Here is a 22,667-nt window from a genome sequence, read left to right as displayed (position 1 = left end):
TGTAACATTTACAGAGTCAGTTGAGCAGCAGTTTTAAGTACACAGAAAATATCAAGCAACTATTAGCATTAAAACCTGTCGTATGTCTGCAGGCCTGTAGACTTGATGGACATATTGTTAAGGTACATGCTGGAGTGTATTGTGAGATGGATAACAAGAAGTGTTCTTGATGTTTTTAAATATGATGTTACAGTAACTTGCACATTGGCAACACAAATACATGTCACTTGGGCAAAATTAAACATGAGACCACAATGTGTTGGGAGTTTGACACCAGCTACTAATAAGAAAGGCGTGAGGCTGTTGACCAGCTGTTGATCGGTGATCTGACGAGAGTCTCGGTGTCAAATAGCATTGGCTGGCTGTGGTCATAAGAGTCAGCTCTGTCTGTTTGTACAGTAGCCAGATAAACAAAGGCCACAAAGTATAACTGCATTCACATTGAATTGTTTCGACAGACATGAGTCATAGCCATAGGTTTTATGGGAAATGCTGTGCATTTCTAAGACATACAGTATATTATCCTGGGCTTAATAGGCTATTGACATTGCTAAGTAGTCCATTAGTCAGCAGCATTTTTATCCATCACAATAATTGTCTCTTTTTCTCGAGTTAAGCAGTTATCACAAAGAGCAAGCACTTTGGGGACAGTGTAGATCTAAAACCACCAACGTCTGGTTCAATTCCTGTTAAAGAGGAACAGTTGTATAATTGTTATATTTAAGCAATATTAGACTTTTTGTTAGCTGTACTGTACATGTAATAGTGTTATTAACTAAACTGGGGAAAAGAGAAAATAACACATCCTGTATTTGTGAATGATTGATGAGTGTTAAAAATGTGTCAGATTCAGTTGGGTCTCTGTGCTGTCTCTTATTTTTAAATGTACATTGTAGGTCAGGATGGCTATGTTTGTGTCTGGCTGACTGGATGTTTAAGCCATTCCTCTGGGGCTAGCTGCAGACCATATTTGGTACACCTGTTGCTAGGAGACATTTAAGTCCGAAGCCTCTCTGGCTGGCTGTGGTATCCTTGTTCGTATTTAACCAGCTTAATTGAGTGCTGCTGCACCCACACAAATATAAGAGGCCCCTCTGGTATTACCTGCTGGGCAATGGATGAAGGCAGGCAGACACAACAGAAAAAAGGCTATTAGATACTGCAAAGAAACAATCACACTCACTCACACAAACACTGCACAACACATACACAACTTGAGCCCATACAAGCACAACGTAGAGGACTGTGCTTTGCAGTAGCACAAATCTGAAATGAAAAGTACCAGGGGAAAAATTATTTATCTGTTGCCCCAGTTCAGAGAATATGACAGAAGCTGTCCGAGAGGTCCTAATATTTCAACCAGCTGGGTGCATTAAATGACGCGGATCCCAGTGCTTAAATGCATGGCCATGACCTAATTACTGTCTGTCTCTGTCATTCACTTTCACATTTTCTCTCTTTAACCCCTTATTTAATCCAGTTGTATCTCATTTTACCACTTTCTCATTGGCTTTCTGTCTTCTACTTTCTTCCCCTCTTGCTCTGTGCCACTGTCAAGCTTTGCCCTACCCTGACTCCTCTCTCTCTCTCTCCCTCCCGTTCTCTCTCAGTCTCTCTCTCTCGGTAGGATCTCTCAGTTGACTAACCACCATAATGCACAGACACTCTGACAACAATGCAGAGCCATGCCGTCTGTTGTACTGTGTGAACTGGCTATGGCTAGCGTTGCTTTGCCTCTGGGCAGTATTTGATGTAAACATGTTGGAAGCTTGGCTCTCATTTGTTACACAGTGAGTAAACTGTCACTGAGAGGGGGAGAGACTCAAAGGTGTTTGTGTGTGTGTGAGAGAATATGTATTAGATAGATACTAGATAGACAGACAGAGGGAAGGTTGGTGGGTGCGTGGAGGAGGATATGATGGGGAATAAGAGGAATTAAGCTTGAATCAGTCTAGCAGAGTCATATACAGCCCTCATCCAGTGTATAGTAAATGCTCCTGTGTCTATGTGTTTGTGTGTGCACACATGCATGTGCATGTATTGACCTTGTTTAAACAAACAGCCAACCGGCCCCCTGGCTCTCTCTGCCCTCCCTAGTGTGCTGGGCAAACATCAAGCCTGTGTGTGTGCATGTGTGTCTGAGTGTGTGTGTCCATAGATCCCAGTTTTGTGTTGCCACAGATGGTAAGTGCCAGTTAAAATGGGCCTGCTTGTGACCTTGACCAGTGGCCACCATTGCTCTCGTTTTTACATCTGTTGCACTCTGTCTCTTTCTCTCTGTCTGTCTTACACACACACACACACACCACTTACTTAACCAAGGGCCACAGTTAACACCAAAGTTTGCATGAGTAAATCCACACACTGTAAGTAGCACAAACTCAAACACAAGCTTCAGGGATGTAGCTTACTGTGACATGTCTGAGTGTACGTGGCTGCTCTCTTTCTCTCTCTTTCTCTCGCTCTCTCTCACCCACATACACACACACACTCTCTCTCTCTTTTTCACACACACACACACACACATGCACAAGCACACTCCTCCATACACACTGAGTCTCACCATGGCAACAGTGGAGCAACACAGGGAAACAACTTGGCAGTCAGGCTCTGTGAGAAAGTGTCACGTTACGGCAGCGGGCTGAGGATGGGGAGAAGAGAGGATGGGGACGGAGAGGAGTGACTGACTAAAGGGAAAAGGACGAAGGGAATACAGAAGTAAATAGGAGAGAGTAGGAAAAAGATTGAACAGGGCAGATGATGAAAAGAAGATGAATAAAAGCAGAGAAAGGAGAGGGTAAAATTAGGATGGGATAAATAGAAAATGGGGTTGCTCTCTTACAAAACATGCAGGTAGATATTGAAAGACAGTGTAAAAACAGGGAATGCAGGTATATTACTCCAGGAGGCAGCTGATGTTCACCCTGTTAGCCTTGATTATATAAATATCTTGTGATGAAAATGATTGTCCCCATGATTTCCTGTTACAACCACTGGTGTGTTTTATTTTAAACAAAAGTAAAAATGCTTTGATGTGTGTGGCAGATGTTTTCCCCCTCAACTTGCTCGCCATATTAATGGATCAGTGGAACAGATGAAGGCCAGAAATAAGTGGGGACTTTATTTAGTGGGAGCGCAGTATGTAACTGTATCCAGAGATTTTATTTTAGGTGAGAGGGTTCATCCCAAACTCGCAGAAGCGTAGGACCAGCCACAAGGTAGCTGCAGGCTTCAGCAAAGCACAGGCCTATGGACATGTGACCAGTTTTCCTGTCATTGTGGTTTAATATATGAACTGATCTGTAATGGGCTTCAGTTACTTGCTCACTGACCAGCTGGCCTCAGTGCAGTCTGGACAGGGAGAAAGGTGAGAAGTTAAAAGTGCAGAGACCACCCTTCCGTGGTATTTCACACTCAAGCATAGATGGTGGAGGGGGTGAGTGAGGAATGTGAAACAAGTCAACGGTGTGTGTTGTGTAGATTTCACTGTCAAGAAGTCTCCTCCTCCTCCAGGACTATGGTAGTGTCCATGTGTCCTTGTTTATGTCCAGCTGTTTGCAGGTGGTGCTTTATTATGTTTTGTGTATGCTTTATTATATTTGTCTGGTACGTCATGCCTGTGCTGTCTGCAAGGCGTTTGTCAAAGGATGTTATATCTGTGTCTTAAACCTGCAAAACAAATTTGGAAGTTGTAAGTCAGAACTGGGAGTGACATCACCCCCGAGTTGACGCCCTTCAAGGTTTTTTGCACACACGGACAGCGTCAGAACATGTCCACAGATAAAAATTGAACAGTATTATTTGTATGACTGATTTACTGTGAAATCAATAAAACAGAAGTGCTATTAACAGTAAAACTAGTAGTGTTTATTTATAACGTGACAGCTATCTTGGAATCCTACGTCAGGGTTGGTGAGGTTGCTTTGTGTTTAGTTCAAAATTCCAAGTTCCGACTACACATGCAACACGCGAATAAGCTGTTTTCTAAACTGAAGGTGCAGGAAGTTGCACCTTCACCTCTTTTAATTTTACACAGGTTTTGTACTGTTTCAGATGCGTAGACTATAGTGTTTGGGTTGAAAAGCCAAAAAGTGTTGTTTTGAAATTTGTAGTAAATGGAAATCAAGTAAAATGTATAAAAGCAATGCGGGGAAAACCAAAGAACTTGTGGTGGTGGAGACACTTTCCCCCAACACTGGTTAATATCCAGGGTGCACCTGGATGTTCACCTAAACAATAAACTGGACTGGGCTGGCTATGCTGCTGCTCTCCTCAGGAAGGGTCAGAGCAGACTCTACCTGTCCAGGAGACTGAGGTCTTTTGGAGTGCAGGGTGTTCCTCAATAACCTTCTATGACTCTCTAGTAGCATCAGCTATCTTTTTTTTGATGTGGTCTGCTGGGGCAGTGACCTATCAAAAAGCAGACCGTAAGAGGACTGAAATAAAAGCCAGCTTGGTCCTGGGGTGTCCACTTGACCCAGGATGTATGAGAATTAACGTGTATTGTTTCTTTTCTGGATTTTCCAATTCAGCTTCCTCCCTTTATGTAAACTGGTTCCACATTGCTTAAGTAAATATTATTTGAGATAACTCTGTTACTCTCTTTTACTTATATTATTTTATAGTTTACACAAACCTGCTCTGTCCCTCCCAGTTATCTTTATTTTTCAAATTGAACTGAACCAAGAAAAACAGAAATGAATAGTATTTTGAATAACAATTGTGACTGTGGCAGAGCAACTGAAATAGCCCACCAGTGCAGTATGTTTCTGTTTAGCCACTGTTTATTCAGTGGTACTTCTGAAGGGATCCCTTTCTTTCTGACTTTCTGATCAGGTTTTTCTGGTTGATTATTTGATTTGGAAAAGTCTCCTGGCCTGTTAGGTGTATGCTTGTCAACACCCTGGCTCCACACCAAAATCCCTCAGAAAAATTTAGAAAATACAGAAAGGAGGCAGAGATGAAGAGGTTCAATGGAAGGACAGAGAGAAAGTCAAGGACCTGTTTGTTTCATGGTGACAGTTCATTTTTGGTAGAACTGACAAATTGGAAAAATAAATCTCAGCAGGAGTCTTTTTCCTCATTTTATTCCAATTTTCTGAGCTGTTTTTGGTGCTCTGGTTTATAAATGTGAAGCAGTTTTCTTTTTTTTTTTAACCCTCCATGTATCCTTTCTCACAGATGCATTCTTCCAGACACACGTTAACTCATTTTATGCTGTCTGGAACACACATGGTGCTGTGACTAAACATGGTCTGATGGAAACACACACACACACACACACACACTTTCATATGTTATCATAGGTCTTTTGAGGACAGTTATTGATACTTGCCCTCCCATAAACATAATTGTTTCTTACTAACTCTAACCATATACCCTAACCTCTTCCTTAACCAAAATTTCCTGTCCTAGTCTGTACAATGTACATTACAGACATGTACACAGACATGTACATAGACATGTGTGCACTCACCCCCTCAGTGTGCAGACATGATCATAAAACAAGCACCACAACCCACAAGACTGTTGATTCCTGTGACTCCATGTTTCTTTGACTTTATAATAGTGGTGTCATTTATAGCAATGAATCCATTCAGGCAGGAGTACATAATTACCTGTTGGGTTGTTAATAGCAAAATTTAACCTTTGAAGTGGCTCTTAAGATCTAACGTGGTTTCCAAAGATGAACCCATTACTGGCTATTAGAGAGGCCCCATGCTGTTCCGTTGGTGCAACTTCCTTCCGAATACACTTCATGGACCACTGTTGGATGTTAAGTGGTCTGATTCCAGTGGGACATGAGTGATTGAGTTGAGAACCTAGAGTGACAGTGATAAAGTTTTACTGTGTATCATAAATACATACTGTGCATATTGAGTTTACATGTGAGGTGGAATGCACTTTCTCTGGTCATCTCAGTGGCCACCATCTCTGTGGTTAGTGTTACAGAGATTTACTGCTGTCCTCTGAAGCACCCTCTGCTTTCCAAGAATGACCAAGACCCCTGACAACCATGTGAAGCAATGATCTTTTTAGTCATTCTTTTCATTCAATTCAGAACCACATAAATATGTAGTGGATGGAACCGTGAGTTTTCACTGTAAAACAAAGTCGTGGGAATTGTTATGTTGTAATATATGCCAACAGTTGGCAGGCAATCATTGATTAGTAGTAGAAGTTCGATGGCTAGATTAAAAGGTCAGACTAAATCTCCAGTCTTATCTAGTTCAAATCACCTAGTAATCATTGTCTCACCTCAGTGACTAAAGATTTGTGTCTTGTGTACTGAACAAGTGGTACTGTTGATTTAATTTTGTTGTGTGTGTGTTCATATTTCAATTACAGTATTACAATAACTGTTGTAATGTACTGGTATACATTACAATAGTACAGCAGTACTTATTTACTTGTAGCTACATAAACATAACGCAGTACAGTGTAGTATGGTGGCCTGGTTTATACGAGTTATGGTCACAAACTGTATGGGTTTCCCACAGCTCACTCTGATGCTCTAGTAGTCTATCCAACCCAGTCCCACACTCCACTGATCATCAGCCTGAAACACTGCCACAGTCACAGCAGAAATATAGATTTTATGCAGTCATAGGTATCCTTGTGAATGGTGTTTGGTGAAGGTAATTGTGCACTTCCTAACTAATCACTGTAGTTGTGAAGTTGTGACAAAAATGTATTTTATTTTGCCAATTATAGATGTTCCCCTGACATTTAAAATGCAATGCTCTCTTGAGAACCATTTGAACTTACTGAATTTAGTAGCACAACACATTGGAAATAAATAAGGTTTTATTCAGCTCAGAACAGTAAGGCACTATTAAGATGTAAGCTCCACTGTCTGACCTACTTAGTCATCTCACATAACCTGCTGTAAACACCCCATTTTAGGTTTTCACCGCATTCAACCATACCTTCTCCCGTATCTTGGCTTCTTTCCCCACAGACGTAACAAGTGAGAAAAAAAGACAGGAAAGCCCTGTTCAGACCCGGATAAACATCTGTCTCATGAGATCTGGTCACAGTTAGCATCTCGAGTGTGTCAGTTCATGCCTAGCAGTGGAATGTGTCTCCACATGCAAATCCTATGACGGCATTTGATCAGATCTTACTTTGCTACGCTACATGCAAAAAAACACTTGTGTCATTGTTATGTTCACTCGTTATGTTCATTCTTGACACAGCTAAAATAAAAAAATGCAAAGAATATGCACATATGTCCCAGACCAGCTCCAAACACCAATTCTAAAACATCTTTTGCCATTGATGGAAATCCTGCTTTAAACCAGAGTACTGTCTTCAAACATAGTTTAGCAATGTATTTAGGGAAAGCCAGATTTTTGGAAACGAAGCCTTCGTTTCCATTGGTCGTTTTCCTCCACTGTGTTTCTCAGGTTCATATGTTTCCAGGCTTGATTGTGACCAATCAAAAGCTTTTTATTTTAGCTGGTCTTGGAACAGCACATGACAAATCCGAAGCTGCACCCACTTTTGATCCCTCCACCCAACACACTTTTGTACCAAACATTGACACAGCAGTGTGTGACGCAAACCTCCAGAGAGGAAAAGGGTCAGCAGCCAGCTGTGGTGGGGATGAAGCTTGGCAGCTCCAGGGGTGAAGCAGCAATGAAAGACCTTGTTCTTTTCTGTTCCCCCCTTAATGGGCTTCCCTCCATCCAAGCTGGAGGTGTGGGTTTATGAGGGCAATATGGTGGGATTGTGCATGTGCAGGGGTTGCCATCATGCTGTCACGGAGTCTGCCAAGTACAACATTATAACAGTAGTGGCATTGTGTGGCCTGTGTGTTTGTCCTGTCCCTCTGAGGAGGAAAGGTCCTGGCTCTCCTTTCCATCTTCCTCTTGCCTCTACCCTAAAATGCAATAGTTTTCCTTTGTCAGACATCTCACCTGTCTTAGTCAAAACAAAAAGTATTCCAACATTCAGAGACATATGGATAGACTTTGCTAGGTCCCAAACAGGTTGGCACACATAAACCACAGGATTTGAAAATGCTGATGACCCTATGTCTTAAGATGTATATGTTTGTTTTTAATTTTTCTAGTCATGTGTTGTTGCCTTCCGATTTTTAACATTAGTTGTTGCATGTATTCATTGGATTTATTGTCCTGTGATTCTTGAAATTAACTTTGTGATCACTGACAGTGACTTGTAAGCCAGTGTTTTTCATTTTTTGTTATTTGCTTTATGTTTATATTTTTGTTATATAATTGTTTTTGTGGCTTGTCATACAGTTAAGGCCTAATGAGTGTATGATTCTCATCTGCATTTCACATGAATCAGTGAATATATTGACGTCACAATATTTGTGATAGCCAACACAGCTGCAATGCGACTTGTTTTTTTCTTAGACCTGGTTTCAAGGTTTATGGTTTTTGGAAGAAGCACCATCCTGCACAGAGTCCAGTTAAGATGTAGGCATGCAAGGAAAAAATTAGAGGACTTTAAGTTGAAAACAACAGTGTCAAACTGTTTGGAGGCCAAAGTACCAGATGAATCTCCAGTGTCCCAGCCAGAAATATCACAACACCCAGACATTCAGATTTCCCCTTAAAGAGGTGGCCCTCTGAAGGCAATGGAAATGACGAGTATTTCTTTGTTCGCACCTCTCATCTGTGTCCCAAGAACTCACATCTGTTTTTATTCTTTTATTTATGTCTCTGTCTGCCGTGTCTCAGCTCCTTGGCTACAGTGAGAAGCCCCTCAACCTGCAGATGTTCATTGGAACAGCAGATGACCGATACTTGAGGCCACACGCCTTCTACCAGGTGCATCGGATCACCGGGAAAACTGTAGCCACAGCCAGCCAAGAAATATTGATCACTAGCACCAAAGTCCTCGAAATTCCTCTCCTGCCTGAAAACAACATGTCAGCCAGGTAGGTGTCAGAAGCACTTTAGGGTTACTGTGCTCAGGTATGAGCATACCACCATGAATCCCAGTCCCATGAAAAAAATATCCACATATATGATCATACAGGGTTGTAACATCTTGCCAAGGGGATTTTTTACACGTTGAAGAGAAAACTGTGGGTTTCCCATGGAGCAGAATGGGGATTTCTCATTTGCAGTTGCAATAAATCATATTCACAGGCATTTGTAATTTCTGAATCAACACTTTATTTTCCTGTCATTGCCAATTCCTTGCTGGGCTTGTGGTTGTTTTTTATCACTTCCAGGCAATCTTTGATGATTGCAATCCCAGTGGTGTCATGTGTGGCCAAATATTTTTTCCTGTTGCTCGCAGTATCGACTGTGCTGGCATCCTCAAGCTGCGGAACTCAGACATTGAGCTGCGGAAGGGAGAGACCGATATAGGGAGAAAGAACACACGGGTCCGCGTGGTGTTCAGAGTCCATATCCCTCAACCCAACGGAAAGGTGCTGTCACTGCAGGCTGCCTCCATTCCTGTGGAGTGTTGTGAGTATCTAGCCTGAGTCTCTCACACATAAACATTGGCATTCAGAAAAACCACAAATCTGTAAAATCTGTACATGTACCTAAACTCTGGTGATAGGATAGGACGTTGATTTAACTTCTGTGTCCTATCATTTAAAGCCACTTTATATTACAATGTCTGATAAAAAGTAAAAAATGTAAATGCTCCAAAACTAGCCAATACCATATCTCTGCAATATTTTTTTATTTTTTTTTTATAATGTTGATGTGCAGTTATATACAGATACTTTTTTTTCACAATTATCTAATTGAAAATTATTATTTTGTTTGCTTATTTAGTAGTACATTTATAGTCCAAACTACATAAATGAACAATTGCAGCAAGCACAGCTCAGGAAGTGATCGTCAACCCCTGCTGTTTGTCTTCCAGCCCAGCGTTCAGCACAAGAGCTGCCCCAGGTAGAGAAATCCAGCCTGACCAGTTGTGCAGCCAGTGGAGGAGAAGAACTGATCATCACAGGCTCCAACTTCTTTCCAGAATCCAAGGTCATCTTCCTGGAGAAAGGCCCTGGTAAGTGTGTCTGCACATCAGCCTGTCCTTGATCTGCTACTGTGGGAAAAAGCATGTGCCAAGTACATGTGTAAAAAATCTCAAATTTAAATTTTTTCTGACAGAGTATATCAGAGAAACTGGTAAAACATCTCATGTGTCATTCATGTGATTTGCTGGGCCTTTTTTTTAACATCTGTCAAAGTCAGCAGAAGTGTAGGATTGTGTGGAAGTCATGGTTGATACATGTCTAGAAGTCTCTAAATGTTGGATTTTTTTTTACTCTTTGAAGCTCCTGTGATGCAGACATATAAAAATAGTTTGTTAGCATTGATCTTAGAACAGCATTTTGTCTACCTCGTCTCCCTCCACCTCTTAAAATTCATAAGATAAGATAAGATAGTCCTTTATTTGTCCCACAGTGGGGACATTTTACATTGTTAGAGATAATAAATAATAAACATTGCATTACCAAAAAAATTACAATATAAAACCTATTAACACTTAGACTATAAAAATGAGTTAAAATAGAATGTGCGATGTACATTATAGACAGATCTTATAAAGCCAAAGTAATGTAATGTAATGTTGCTCGTCGATTCTCTAATTTCTTAACATTATGAACAATAGAGCATAAAATATCAAAATGAGAAATCTAAACTCAAAAAAGTGTGTGTGAGAGAGAGAGAGAGACTGTATGTCAGTTCTCCAATCACCTGACATTATCTTAGCCCCAACAAGTCTCTCGTCCCACAGGGCATTTTGTTAAATGCCAAACAGATTGACTGTATGTCTAGTTGTAATGTTGTCTGTCAAGTCAGCATGAATCACACTCATGAGGCATCATATGATCCTTATAGAATCTGACACAATATTAACACCGTAACTGTCCCCCCCCCCACACATATTACATATTATAGTAATAACACAAAATTGAAAGAATCGTGTACAACTAAACAATACTCATCATTTATATACATTTTACATCCACTGCAGCATCAACACATTTCATACAATTTGAAATTAAATATGTGACATTATTGTTAATATTTAGTTTATTAAATCTCCTCTATGAGGCACTTTGAAACATCTGCTCTTTGAAGATGCTATGAAAACAGCATATTGTTAAATATTATATCATATTAATCCTACATAAGTAGTGAGGATAAGCAAGTGTTTGGTCATACCACTGCTTCAAAACCACATGCACAAACACAGGACAGGAGAGGTCAATCTAATCTTAAAATATGGTCATTGGAGAATAATGATTATACTTTGAGATGGATTCTGCTGCTATGTTCTCTAATTAATATCAATTTACCAAAATGTTGTCTAAAGTGTGAAAGAAGAGTGAGTGTTCCTGGTATTTTGTGCCTACAGTCAGATAAGTGTGGAAGCTTGTGAGTTAGGTTGAATGTTGAATGAGACTTTGTTACCTAAAACTGGAATTTTAAAGTTACTTACATAGCTGCTTTACAAATGTTAATGCTGAAGACATTCATTTTTACACTCCCTGTGCTGCTCATCCCTTTCGTTTAACACTTTCAATTGTCTTTGCCTCTTTTGTACACTGGTCCTTAATCAAAACCCATGTAATGGCTGCTCTCTGAGATGGAAATTTTACATGAATAACATTCATTGAGCCAAGTCTGTGCCTGCCCGAGGTGCCTCTGCAATGTAGAGCAACAAAATCAAGTTTACACATGGCAGAAAGTTGAGCCGAGAGGAATGTCTTTTGCTCTTTGAGGTGCACCAGGTGAAGCGTGGTTGAAGCAACTCAGTCACTGATGGTCAAGTCTTCACAGCAAAGTGGAAACTTGGGGGAGGACATGTTGGGCCCCGTGGAGCATGAGGGCAGTGGACTGTGGAAGGAGACAGAAAGAATATGAAAGGGGAGGGGAAGATGATGTTGATTAGGTTTGTGTAAATGATCCCCCTCATCACGACTAATCCGCCTGCTTTAACGCAGAAAGGCACTGACTGGAGTAAGTGCAGGAATGGAAGAAAAGAGGGAAAGAGAGGCAATGACAGATATTTTTCCACAAGTTCTCATGGCTGAAAGACAACATCAGTTTCACGAGGCTCTGGAGAGACTGGCCTATTGTTGCTATGGTTATGGTAAACTAGAATAATAATAACTAGAATAGTTAAGAATACATTGTTATCGATCCTAAAGCATTCTTCCTTTAACTGGGCCCTTTTTGGACAGTATATACTGTAATTCTAAAAGTATACACTCAGTGTTACATATATATATATATATATATGAAAATGGAAGTAAAATGCCTCAACTGAATTACATTTAGTCACAATTAAAAAATTACAAAATAAATTACATTAATCGTACTAAGTTGTTCAGTGGATGGGAGTGTATAAAAAGAGAAGGAAAGGGAAGACGGATAAAGGAGAAGGGTATGGGTCTGAGCTATTGCTGACACTGTATTTATATATAAAGTTTTTATTGTAAAAGGAACAAATGTAAATACATTTTGGTAATGTATGTTGTTTTTATTTTATTGAAAACCAAGGATAGTATCACAGAGTTTTAGATTTCATTAAACATTTAAAGTTAAAATGAAGTCCGCAATTCGTATAAGAACTTCAAATTTACAAGGATGAATGTTTATAAAAAGGAGGCAAATAACACAGACTGGCTTGACAAGTGAGTAGTACAGCATGTGCACTCTGTCTGTAGTAGTCACAGTGTTGTTTTTGATGTAAACGCTTAACAACAGTGAGCTTTTAGAAACATGTAAAAAGCCACTGTTGTAACATAAACACCAGTTACCTTCTTTATTTTTGTTCAACCATCTGCAACAGTAAGTCCACGTTCTTGTTGGCCCGCTGACTTGTGTAGGTAGTGCGTCTGGGTGATCCGAGTCATTGTCTTAGTGTGGTATGAGGTTCCTGTCGGTGCTTGTTGTGTGGCAGAGCATGTGGGGCCCTTGCTCCTGCCTGTTGAATGTCAACAATCTGCACTGCAATAATGCACTGATGTCAGCTGCAAAGATGTTCAAGGTCTTTTGCTCGTTTGCTGTCATCCATGAGTTAAGCTCTTCTTTTACAGCAGAGAGAATATCTCCAGTGTTATGAGTGATTATTGTGGCGGTGGATTACTACAAGTAAGGCTAATGTTAGGGTGAAAGCAGAGCAGATACATTAGCTTTGTAAAGCTTCAGTAGAGTCTGGATTTTTTGGGGCGGGTTTAGTAAAAAGCTGTATAGTCTCAATGTAACAGGGCTTACAGCTGAGCACATTCTTTGTCAGAATGTAAGTCTAAGCCAGTCCTCTCTGCAGTCATGTGTCTGACGCCTGACAGCGGTGTTTGGGGGAATCCTTTGGGTTTTGAGGAGGAGACATGCAGGTGCACACAATCTTTGCACTATTTGAGCATTATGAAACAAGCGGCTGCAAATGAATTTCCCTCTCCTGAGAGCGCATTCAGCACTGAGTTAGTTGTCAAGATTATTATTACTCACAATGCTCTGATAACACACCCCGACTGCTTCGCTTTAAACAGCTGCCCCTAAGATACCTGGTCAGATAATTAGATCTCTCACAGGAAATTGGAAAGAATGGTTGTCTAGCCAGAAGCATGGTAGTGTGTAAAGGCATTTTAAAATAAAAACAATTCTTCCGCTGCTCTGTCTATAATTTTATCCAGACAGGACAAACAGCAGGATATTTGGAAATTTGATTACTATTTACTAGCGACTAACATTTTCCCCATGGGGCTTCTGGACCTTTAAATGACATAATTTCAACTTAAGTCTTTAGAACAAGAGCTTTTTCTGTGTTGTGTCTTTGCCAGGATTATTAGTGGCTTATGTAGTTTTTTTTCTTAAATTTTCCCTGTAGATGGACGTCCACAATGGGAAGTTGAAGCAAAAATAGTACGAGAGAAAACTCAAGGAGTAAGTCTTTTTGTTTTTACATGTACATTTACACTGGTATTTGTATTTGAATGAACAGAAATTGAAGGATGATTCATTCTTAATCTAATCTATATCTAATATTTTTTATAGTCTTGCATTGTGGTGGAGGTTCCTCCCTACCACAGTAAGACTGTGGGCTCAGCTGTGCAGGTGCAGTTTTATGTATGCAATGGCAAGCGGAAAAGAAGCCAGTCACAACGCTTCACTTACCTTTCAGGTGAGTTGCAAGGTTTTGAGAATGTTTTAGAGAATGTTTAGAGGGAAAAGCCAACTGAATCTTTACTCTGCATTCCTTTGGGTGCATTTCACCATGACAAGAGGTTTGACTGATAGCAGAGGCAGTTGTAACATGCATGATGGATTGTAAATTTCTCTACAAGAGTTTCAGTCTTTCTCTTTTTGTATTTCTCCCTGCAAGCATCAGTGTGGTTTACAGGGTTAATTATGTTCCACTAAAAATAAACACCTGCCAACTGTTTATTTAGTAAAAAAAAAACTTGTGTTTTCCACGTGTACTGTATTTACGTGGGGCTTATCATGCAAATATTTTGCTATCCATCAAACTGTTTCTTTTTTTTGTTATTAAACTTTTTATTTGAAGAAAATAATTTATTTAATAATTTAATAATTTGCTCTTAAGTTTGTATACAGGCCATTAGTCAAGAAAGAAAAATTCACATCATTACAAAAGCACAAACACTCTCTCCCATCACAGTACTATACCGTTCTGGACTGGTATGGAATCCAAAAAATAAGAATCGATACTGGTAACTAGAAAAATAGAAATAGTATAAATAAAATGGGTAAATATAGAGCAGTAAATGAAATAGACAATACAGGAAACTGTTTCTACATAGAATTAATTCTCAGCAATGTTCGTGATACCTTCTGGATCTTCTGGAAGCCAGTCAAACTGAAAACAGTGACGGCGGGATATATGGCATTTGACTGTTTTGACTTTAACTGCAAGAATGTGTTCTTTTGTGTACATGAACAAGCGACATTGGCCCTCCACCCACCCTGTCATTCTGTTGCAAGCACGCCCACTCGACACAGGCAGTTCCTGTTTTCCCCGTTAACAGATCAGTGCAGCCAGTCAAAGCAGAGTAACCCTGCGCTGTCAGTCAGACTGTGTCGCTGACACCACTTTCACCATGGACACCACCTTCTTTACTGTGGCAAGAAATTCTGCCAGTCGGTCATGTTTAATTTTTCAACATAGGCTGAGCTGCAAAGGCCCTGTCTGGTTTCATTTAAAGATGCATTTTGAGAAAATTTTCTGGAAAAAATAAGTAACATGTTCATACAGAATATTGTGAAACAAAGTACTCTTTGTTGCTGCTTTATATTTTGACTTCACTGCATCATCAATCAGTAGTTTTCTCATATAAGGAGAACCCTTTCTAAAACTGATGTCAGATATATTTCAGCAATGTTTAAATATTTAGTATATAACCATTCAATTTGCCCTTGGATTTCCCTCTGGCTCCATTATCAGAATTAACCCTATTTGCCCTTTTTGTGACTCTTGCCTCTTGTTTTCCCAGTGGCAAGACAGGGTAAGCAAAGGAATAGAGGGCAAAGCGAGTGAACTTGTTTGTTCTGTAAGCCTGATATGGGCTGGAGGGCTTTCAGCTTCTCGTCACATACAAGATCTTACTTGATGGCACCCAGACTGACAGCATATGCTCACCCTCTGATTCAGAGATGGATAAAAATAAAATCACTGTCACAAGGCACCAGATTGGGAAATAGGTTACCGAGCTGTTGCAGTAAAAGGGAATGGCCCCATTTATTATGAAAATATCATATTTTCGGGGGCTTTTTAAATCTAGGAGGCCTATTTCACAACACTTGTGATTCATAATCTGTTCACTGGTTGGAGATTCTTGTAGCCTTGTATTTCGGGTTTTACTAGACGCAATAGTTTGCCTTTAAATCCACAGATTGAGAGAAGTAATGTTGGTGGGACATGTGCAAAGATGAAACAAGTGCTGCCTTTTTTAGTTTCATTTTACCTAAAGCAAAAACAGCAGCAACATTGTCAATGTTGTGATTCAGTGATTTGGAATATGTATATATTAGTCTTTTACTTTTCGTCCCAGCAGAATTAACTGTGTTTTTTTTTCTCTTTCCTCTATCATGACATATCTCTGTGTACACCTCAACCCTTTTAGTCATGGTGAAACAGGAGCACAGAGACGAACTGGACCTTGCCTCAGTTCCCCCTATGTCCATGCCCCTGACACATGCTCCCAGTCTGGTGCACACCCAGCTGCCTTCTCCTGAGCAGGGCCACCCATCGGACAACCTTATGTCCAGCTCCCCTCACGGCCTGGCCACGAGCTCTGGACCTGGCCTGCTCCCTCTGCAGGCTTCCTGCCCCTCCCTGGGCTCCCCATCTTTCCAGCACCTGCCTCACCTTCAGAGTCACAGTTTGCACCACCCCCCTGCAGATTGCCACATGACTTTCCACCCGAGTTCTGCTTCTGCTCCTCTTTCTGCGCCTTCCCGACCCTCCTACCAGCCTATGCAGCACAGCCATGGTCATAGTCTGCCTTTCAATGGCCAGTCCAACCTTCCTCCTCAGGGCTATGAGAGGATGCCATTTCAGCAGAGCCCCAGTGCAGCATCACACCCAATGAGTATGGGGATGGTGTACCCCTCTTCCCCTTGCTCATCCCCATCAGGTCCATCCCCTTCAAGTTCCAATCACATTGCTGGATCTCCCCAGAACCAGCAACCCCTGCTCTCCCCTTCATCTCCACACCTCCACTCGCTTGGGGGCTATCATTGCTCTCCAAATGCGTCCCAGGTTCCCTCTGCGAGTGGTCACCCTCTTGTAGGGCAGCACTCCTCCCAGCTGCAGAGGGCTATTGGTTACCACCCGGTAAGTCAAAGGTCATCCTCCTGCCCCACACCGACTAGTGCCCCTCCGCCACGGATGATCCCCTCTCCACACTCAGGGCCTTCCTCCCCTCAGCTTCACTCGCTGCCCTACCAGTCTCCCACCTCCTCCTCCCCTACTTCAGGTGGCAGTCCTCTGGGGCCACTTCAACAGCAGCCTTCTCCACAGGCAACCAGTCCTGTCATGGCAAGCCTGTCCCCAGCAGCAGCAGGCCCTCTGGTTCACCCACTTAGTCCTCAGGGACCCTTTCCATTGGACAGCGAGAGGCTGAACATCAAGCAGGAACCAGAGGACAAGGAGCCAACCTTCCGCTCCATTGGCCTGCAGGACATCACACTAGACGATGGTAAGACTAACAGAGAAATGTTACGTTGCTGTTGTCAAATGGTCAGTGTCCATCTAATTAGGAAGTGGGAAAGCATCAACTATTTTAGAAAAATCTCGCATTTTGAAGGTAATTAAAACTGAAAAAGTTAGGTTGCTGATCAAAAGTTGAATACATTCGAATTTAATTTAATGTAGACAGTCACACACAGGCACAAAGATCATCAGAAAGGGACAATTTTGAACAGTTTAAAAGAAATAGACAAACACTCGATTCATTAGACCCCATCTACATGTGAACTTTTTTGTCAAACTCTTTTTTTTTTTGTTTGTCTTAGTCCTTGTGCAACTTGAACATCACATTCATGTCACTTTGACTCATCCTCCAGTTTTCTGCCGGTCCAGTGTTGCTGCTCTCATTATCACATTTTCCTTCTCCACCTTATGCTTTAACACAAGATATTTAGAGCACACCCATCTGTGATCAATCTCATTTTCAGTCTAAAACAAGCAGCCGCTGAGGGATTAAATTTACCCTACATTATGTGACTGGCAAGATAAATTTGTATCTGATGATGTAAAACAATACAGAGCATGCAATTTTCAAGGGGCTGAAAACCTTGATGCCTGATTGTGGTGATCGCGTTTCATCTTTCATTGCAGCGCGCAGTTGTGTACACAGGTTCATTAGTGGGGGATCCTATGACTTAGTGTTGGGTAACATAGACACAATAGGACTGATAACTATAGTGTCATATTAAAGGGCCTAATTGTAAACCACTAAGCTTTTATATCTGTGGCAGCATTTTGGAGATTATGTACACTTTGTGTTCCTTGACTGTTTGAAAGTGGAGAGAGGGAAGGGATTGCATAATTTCTACTTTCAAAGCTTGAACACTTAATGCCAAGTTCACACTAAATGCGAGGCGTGTGTATCGCTGCTGTCTGCTGCTGTCTACCCTGCGTACACCAATATGTTTTTGATTTTAGTTTCTGATTCATTTCTGACTTGAGATGAACAGAGAGAGGGAGAATCTGCCTTTCATCAATTATTACAGCAGCTGAAATAGTTTTTAAAAAATGCTTTTATATTTTTCATGTATTCAGATTCCAACTGGACAGTAACATGCATCAGTTGTGTGTGGTATTGCTTGTAGAATTGTAAACTGAATATCACTATAAATAGATTTTATTTATTTTTGCTGTCTATTTTTGCTTGGAACCATGCGTCACGTGTGAAAAAGATGTCGAAACTCAAAAATAGACAAACATCTCACTGGACATGGACACCGGAATTGAAAACATCACATGACAGCAGTAGCAACGCAGTAGTGACGCATGTGTCCGGTGTGAACCAGGTGTAAGGCTACAGTAATTGCATCTTGTGTTTGCATGTGTGTGTGTGTGTGTGTGTGTGTGTGTGTGTGTTTAACTCTAATTAGGATGCTCAGAAGAACCTTTTGACTTAACAATTGACCACAAAGTCAGCTCATGCATTTATCAGCTTTTTTCGCTCATCCTTGAACTCTAATTCTTCACTGAAAATAGATTCATTTAAGTTCCTTCCAAATGATCTCTTATCTCGCATGCAAAGCCTTCCGTGGCTTCGTTAACCCCGGTGCCATATTCAAATGAGGGTTCTGAAGCTTTAGGGTTAATAAATAACTGAGAGAAGCTGTGTCGGGTAGGTGTAACACTGTGTTCCAGCAAGGGTCAGCCTAATTAACTCAGAGCTATTGTCAATAAGTCATGTGTGAAAGACTAATGACCAGTGACCACTTTATTCATCATAGCGTAATACACATTGATGACAGAGGATTTCACAGCCTCATGTAGAACCTCGTGCACACGCAATACATCTGTTAACTATACAGCCGACAGGGTTTACAGTAAACCAGAATTGGCTGCTTTTTCTCACTGTCACACTGTCACACTGTGAAAGTAGCTGGCTGCGCTCACATTTAAAAAGTGTGAGAAAAGTTTGTGAGTGACACAGTTCAGCTGGGAATGTAAGCCCTCCCTTTGAGCCTGTGGTTAAAAATAGCTTTCTGTGCCAGCCCAGCTCTGAAGGCCATAATACAAAGCAGCAACGTAGAGCTCAGCTCCGAGTTTAAGGAGGTTGTGGAACATTATCATATGTTGACCACATTTACCCCGGTTTCAGAGACAGATGGGGGGGACAAACGTATGTAAATGACTGCATTTGCACGTTATTGCACAAGTGCTTACAATATGTGCATATATATGGGCTGTTAAAAGACATTATACACTCAAAGATAATGCAGAATAATACCTTAAAGCAGTGATGCATAATTGATTTGAAGTGTTAATAATTTCAAGAGCTGGTATTGTGATTCATTTAGCTAAAATGGCGGGTGTCTGCCTTCTGATCTACAGCTACTGTAATTAAACCCACATCAACCTTTAAACAGTTTAAACAATTATTCTTAATGAAAACATTCTATGTAGCTTTCTGACCTAATTGGGTTCGGGTTAATTATCACGTCACATTTTCTCCCAACAAAATGTTTGGTGTGTTTGTAGAGACAACTGGGTCATTATTTCTGTGGGCCGCGTCTGCATAGAACCTCATTTCCAGCTGTGTGTACATGGCCATTCATACTGAAAAAGAGGATGCGCTTCAGTCTAGCATTCCACGCACGTGTACTCAATCTCACATTCAATTAATACATATAGAATACATAAAATACACATACGCCTGTCTTTAACTAACATACAAATACATCATTTTTATTCTGTGTGATGACGGCTTCTCCAAATAATTGTACCTATATCTAATTATTAAATATTTGACTATTATATAACTTAGTGATCACTTTCACACTACTAAGACAGTACAACAGCTGATTCAGGAGATTTTGTATTTACTTTTCCTATTATTTTCGGGATCTACAAGGAAAATTCCAAAGTTTGGCTGGTTAATCACAGTCGACAGTTTGGCGTCTCCTTCTTTAAGCGATAGCTTGGTTACATAATGGGGGTACTGGTGGACCACTGCAAATAACCTTACATAAGCGTCCATGGTTAGCATCCTGTCTTTTGAAAACTGAAGCGTGCCAACTGGATAGAACAGCATTGTGCTGCAGGGAGCATGTGAAGTCAGTGCGTATGGTCTGCTGTTGACTGTGTAACATTATACCATTCTTTTAACATTTATGTTAGGGAAGGAGGAAGACCACAAAGACCTTTATACTCCCATTACTTACTATTAATTCTGAAGAAAGAGATTTTCCCAATTCTCCCCATTGTAATAATGTATTATTATTATTATTATTATTGTTATTATTAAATTGTTGTCTTATCAGATGGAAGAAAAAAAGAAAACCAACCAAATATATCTTAAAATCATATATCAGCCATTGGCTGACCTGAATCTTATTAGTGAAGGCACATCATTAGTTCACAGTAGGTGACTTGCTGTGTTTCCTGCAAGAATTGGTGAACGGCCTATTCTACATATTTAAGTGTACTTAGAAGCCCCCTCAGCATGTCGTGTATGCTGCATTAAGCTTGTTTGTCGACTGTTGGACGATGTTGCCGTAAGCTCCAGGTTTTCTGACCACTGGTTTCTCTGGGTTCTGTCAGTTTTTTAAGACACTCACTCTCATCGTCAAATTTGAGCTTATGAAGGTGGCTGGGATGACATTATTTAATGTCGTTGCTCTCGACTTAAACCACAGAAAGGCATGCAAGTGATTTAGCGGCTTTTTCCATCCGCCTTTCCTGCCAGCAGCTAACCAAGGTCTGCCTGCAGCCCAGCCATGCCTTTGTGCCTAAGGTGGTGGAGTCAGCCTACAGATGTCCCACTGTGGGGTTTTTGGCTTCTTGCCCGCCTCCATTCTCCTTTGAGGAGAAGCAAAGGCTCCGCGTGTTATGCCCGCTGTGGGCTCTGCATGTAATTTCGTAGATCAGGAGCGTTCAGTAAAAGAGGATCAGCTGTTTATGTCCCACAAAGAAATATATTGTCCCTCTTGATCATTGAGGCTGTTTCTTGAGTGGGAAGACGTAAGGGTTGAAGTTGATTCCTCCATCATTTCTTCCCCTCACAGCTCACCTTGTCACTAACAGGTTTCACTGTAGCGTCCCTAGTTGATCATGGCAAAGCTACTCCCATAGTGAAACACGTCACTCTGTTGTCAACCACAACCATCATCTTAACCAACATAGATTATCATACAAGAAATAACTGCTGTAGTGTTTGTAGTGTCACAGATTTTGTGTCAGCGACACGAGAGGGTGTGTGTGTAGAAAACTGTTCTTTCTGGTTAGCAAGCAGATGGCCCTCGTGACGCACACCAGCATGCTTGAGGTGTGTGTGTGCATGTGTGTCACTGAGAGAGAGAGAGGGAGAGTTAGAGGGGAAAAGATTCTCACGTGTGTGTATGTGTCTGTACAAAGCAGGGAGACGCAGGAGATAAGAGGACAGACTGACAGACAGATGGACAGACAGGTTCAGGGTCCAGCCACACTGCAGGGTCACTCTACCACGACATTCACACGGGATGATTTGATGATTTTACAGTACATGTTGTATTCTTCATGAACATGATACAGTTACAGGGAATCTGAACTTAGTCCAACTACAAAATATAAAATGGCTGCTTTTAAATTGCAGCCAACAGCAAGCAAACATCCTGTCAAAGATGTTAATAAATGCAGTAAACTAAACTAGTAAACAGAAATTCACCAAAGAGCAGCATTATATGTATGTATTATTGTGTCACTGCAATGTGTAGTTTTGTGTAGACTTTTTCCGTTCCTTCTGCCTGGATTTCTCAGTTTAAAGACATCAATGGCTTCTGCCATTAGTAGATAAATATTATCTCTGTGTGAAATGTTTGGTGCCAACACCATAGTGTGGCAGTGCCAGAATACTATTGTTGAATTTACGTTAATTAAGATCGACTATCTGTCCCCAGTGTGAATATCAGCTCAGTTTGTAGTGACTGTGAAGCCAAGAGAAACACGTGCAGACTCATCTTAATGTCAGACCACTTGAGACAGATGCCATCAAAACGTCTGCGTTCACAGATGTGTGATTGTGCGTGCATGTACACAGTATCTGTAGTGTACGCAGTGTGTGTGTGTGTGTGTGTGTGTGTGTGTCCACGGCAAACGTTGGTCTTTTGTTGGTCTTTGCTGCCCAAATGCACAGCTGCGTCGAGCTGCACGCTCAGCTTTGAGGGTGAAGAATAGTAAGAATTAATCTCACATTTTGAAATTTGTGAATCTAGATTAATCGCGCTTCAAGGTCTGCTTTTCTTCTAATGACTAAATGAATGAGTAATCAGACATTCACATTTGTTATGATAAATTGAGAGAGAGAAAGAGAACAGTCAGCCACGTAGGGTAGGTGTCCAAACGGATGTTGCCGGGCAGCTGCCAGCATATTACGAGCTCTATCGGTGCCTAGAGTGGTTCGTTTGCCACTCGTTGGCGATGTCGAGGAATTCCTCTGCGCAGGTCTCAGCAATGAGTCGCGCGTGTTTTTTGGCAGT

General features: G+C 41.0%; 1 protein-coding gene across 1 annotated transcript in view; it reads left to right on the top strand.

Annotated features, from left to right (window-relative positions):
- The window catches only part of nfatc3a (nuclear factor of activated T cells 3a), a 57,575-nt gene that overhangs the window by 27,233 nt on the left and 7,675 nt on the right, over nucleotides 1-22,667 (top strand). Inside the window, exons 4-9 of the mRNA XM_058629301.1 lie at nucleotides 8,712-8,911; nucleotides 9,280-9,452; nucleotides 9,862-10,002; nucleotides 13,840-13,895; nucleotides 14,007-14,133; nucleotides 16,094-17,170. Coding sequence (XP_058485284.1) covers nucleotides 8,712-8,911; nucleotides 9,280-9,452; nucleotides 9,862-10,002; nucleotides 13,840-13,895; nucleotides 14,007-14,133; nucleotides 16,094-17,170 — 1,774 coding nt within the window. The remainder of the gene's footprint in view (nucleotides 1-8,711; nucleotides 8,912-9,279; nucleotides 9,453-9,861; nucleotides 10,003-13,839; nucleotides 13,896-14,006; nucleotides 14,134-16,093; nucleotides 17,171-22,667) is intronic.

This window comes from Solea solea, chromosome 5 (assembly GCF_958295425.1).
Source record: "Solea solea chromosome 5, fSolSol10.1, whole genome shotgun sequence".
Taxonomy (NCBI): domain Eukaryota; kingdom Metazoa; phylum Chordata; class Actinopteri; order Pleuronectiformes; family Soleidae; genus Solea; species Solea solea.
The sequence above is the reverse complement of the archived record's forward strand: the minus strand, read 5'-3'. Positions and strand labels throughout refer to the sequence as shown.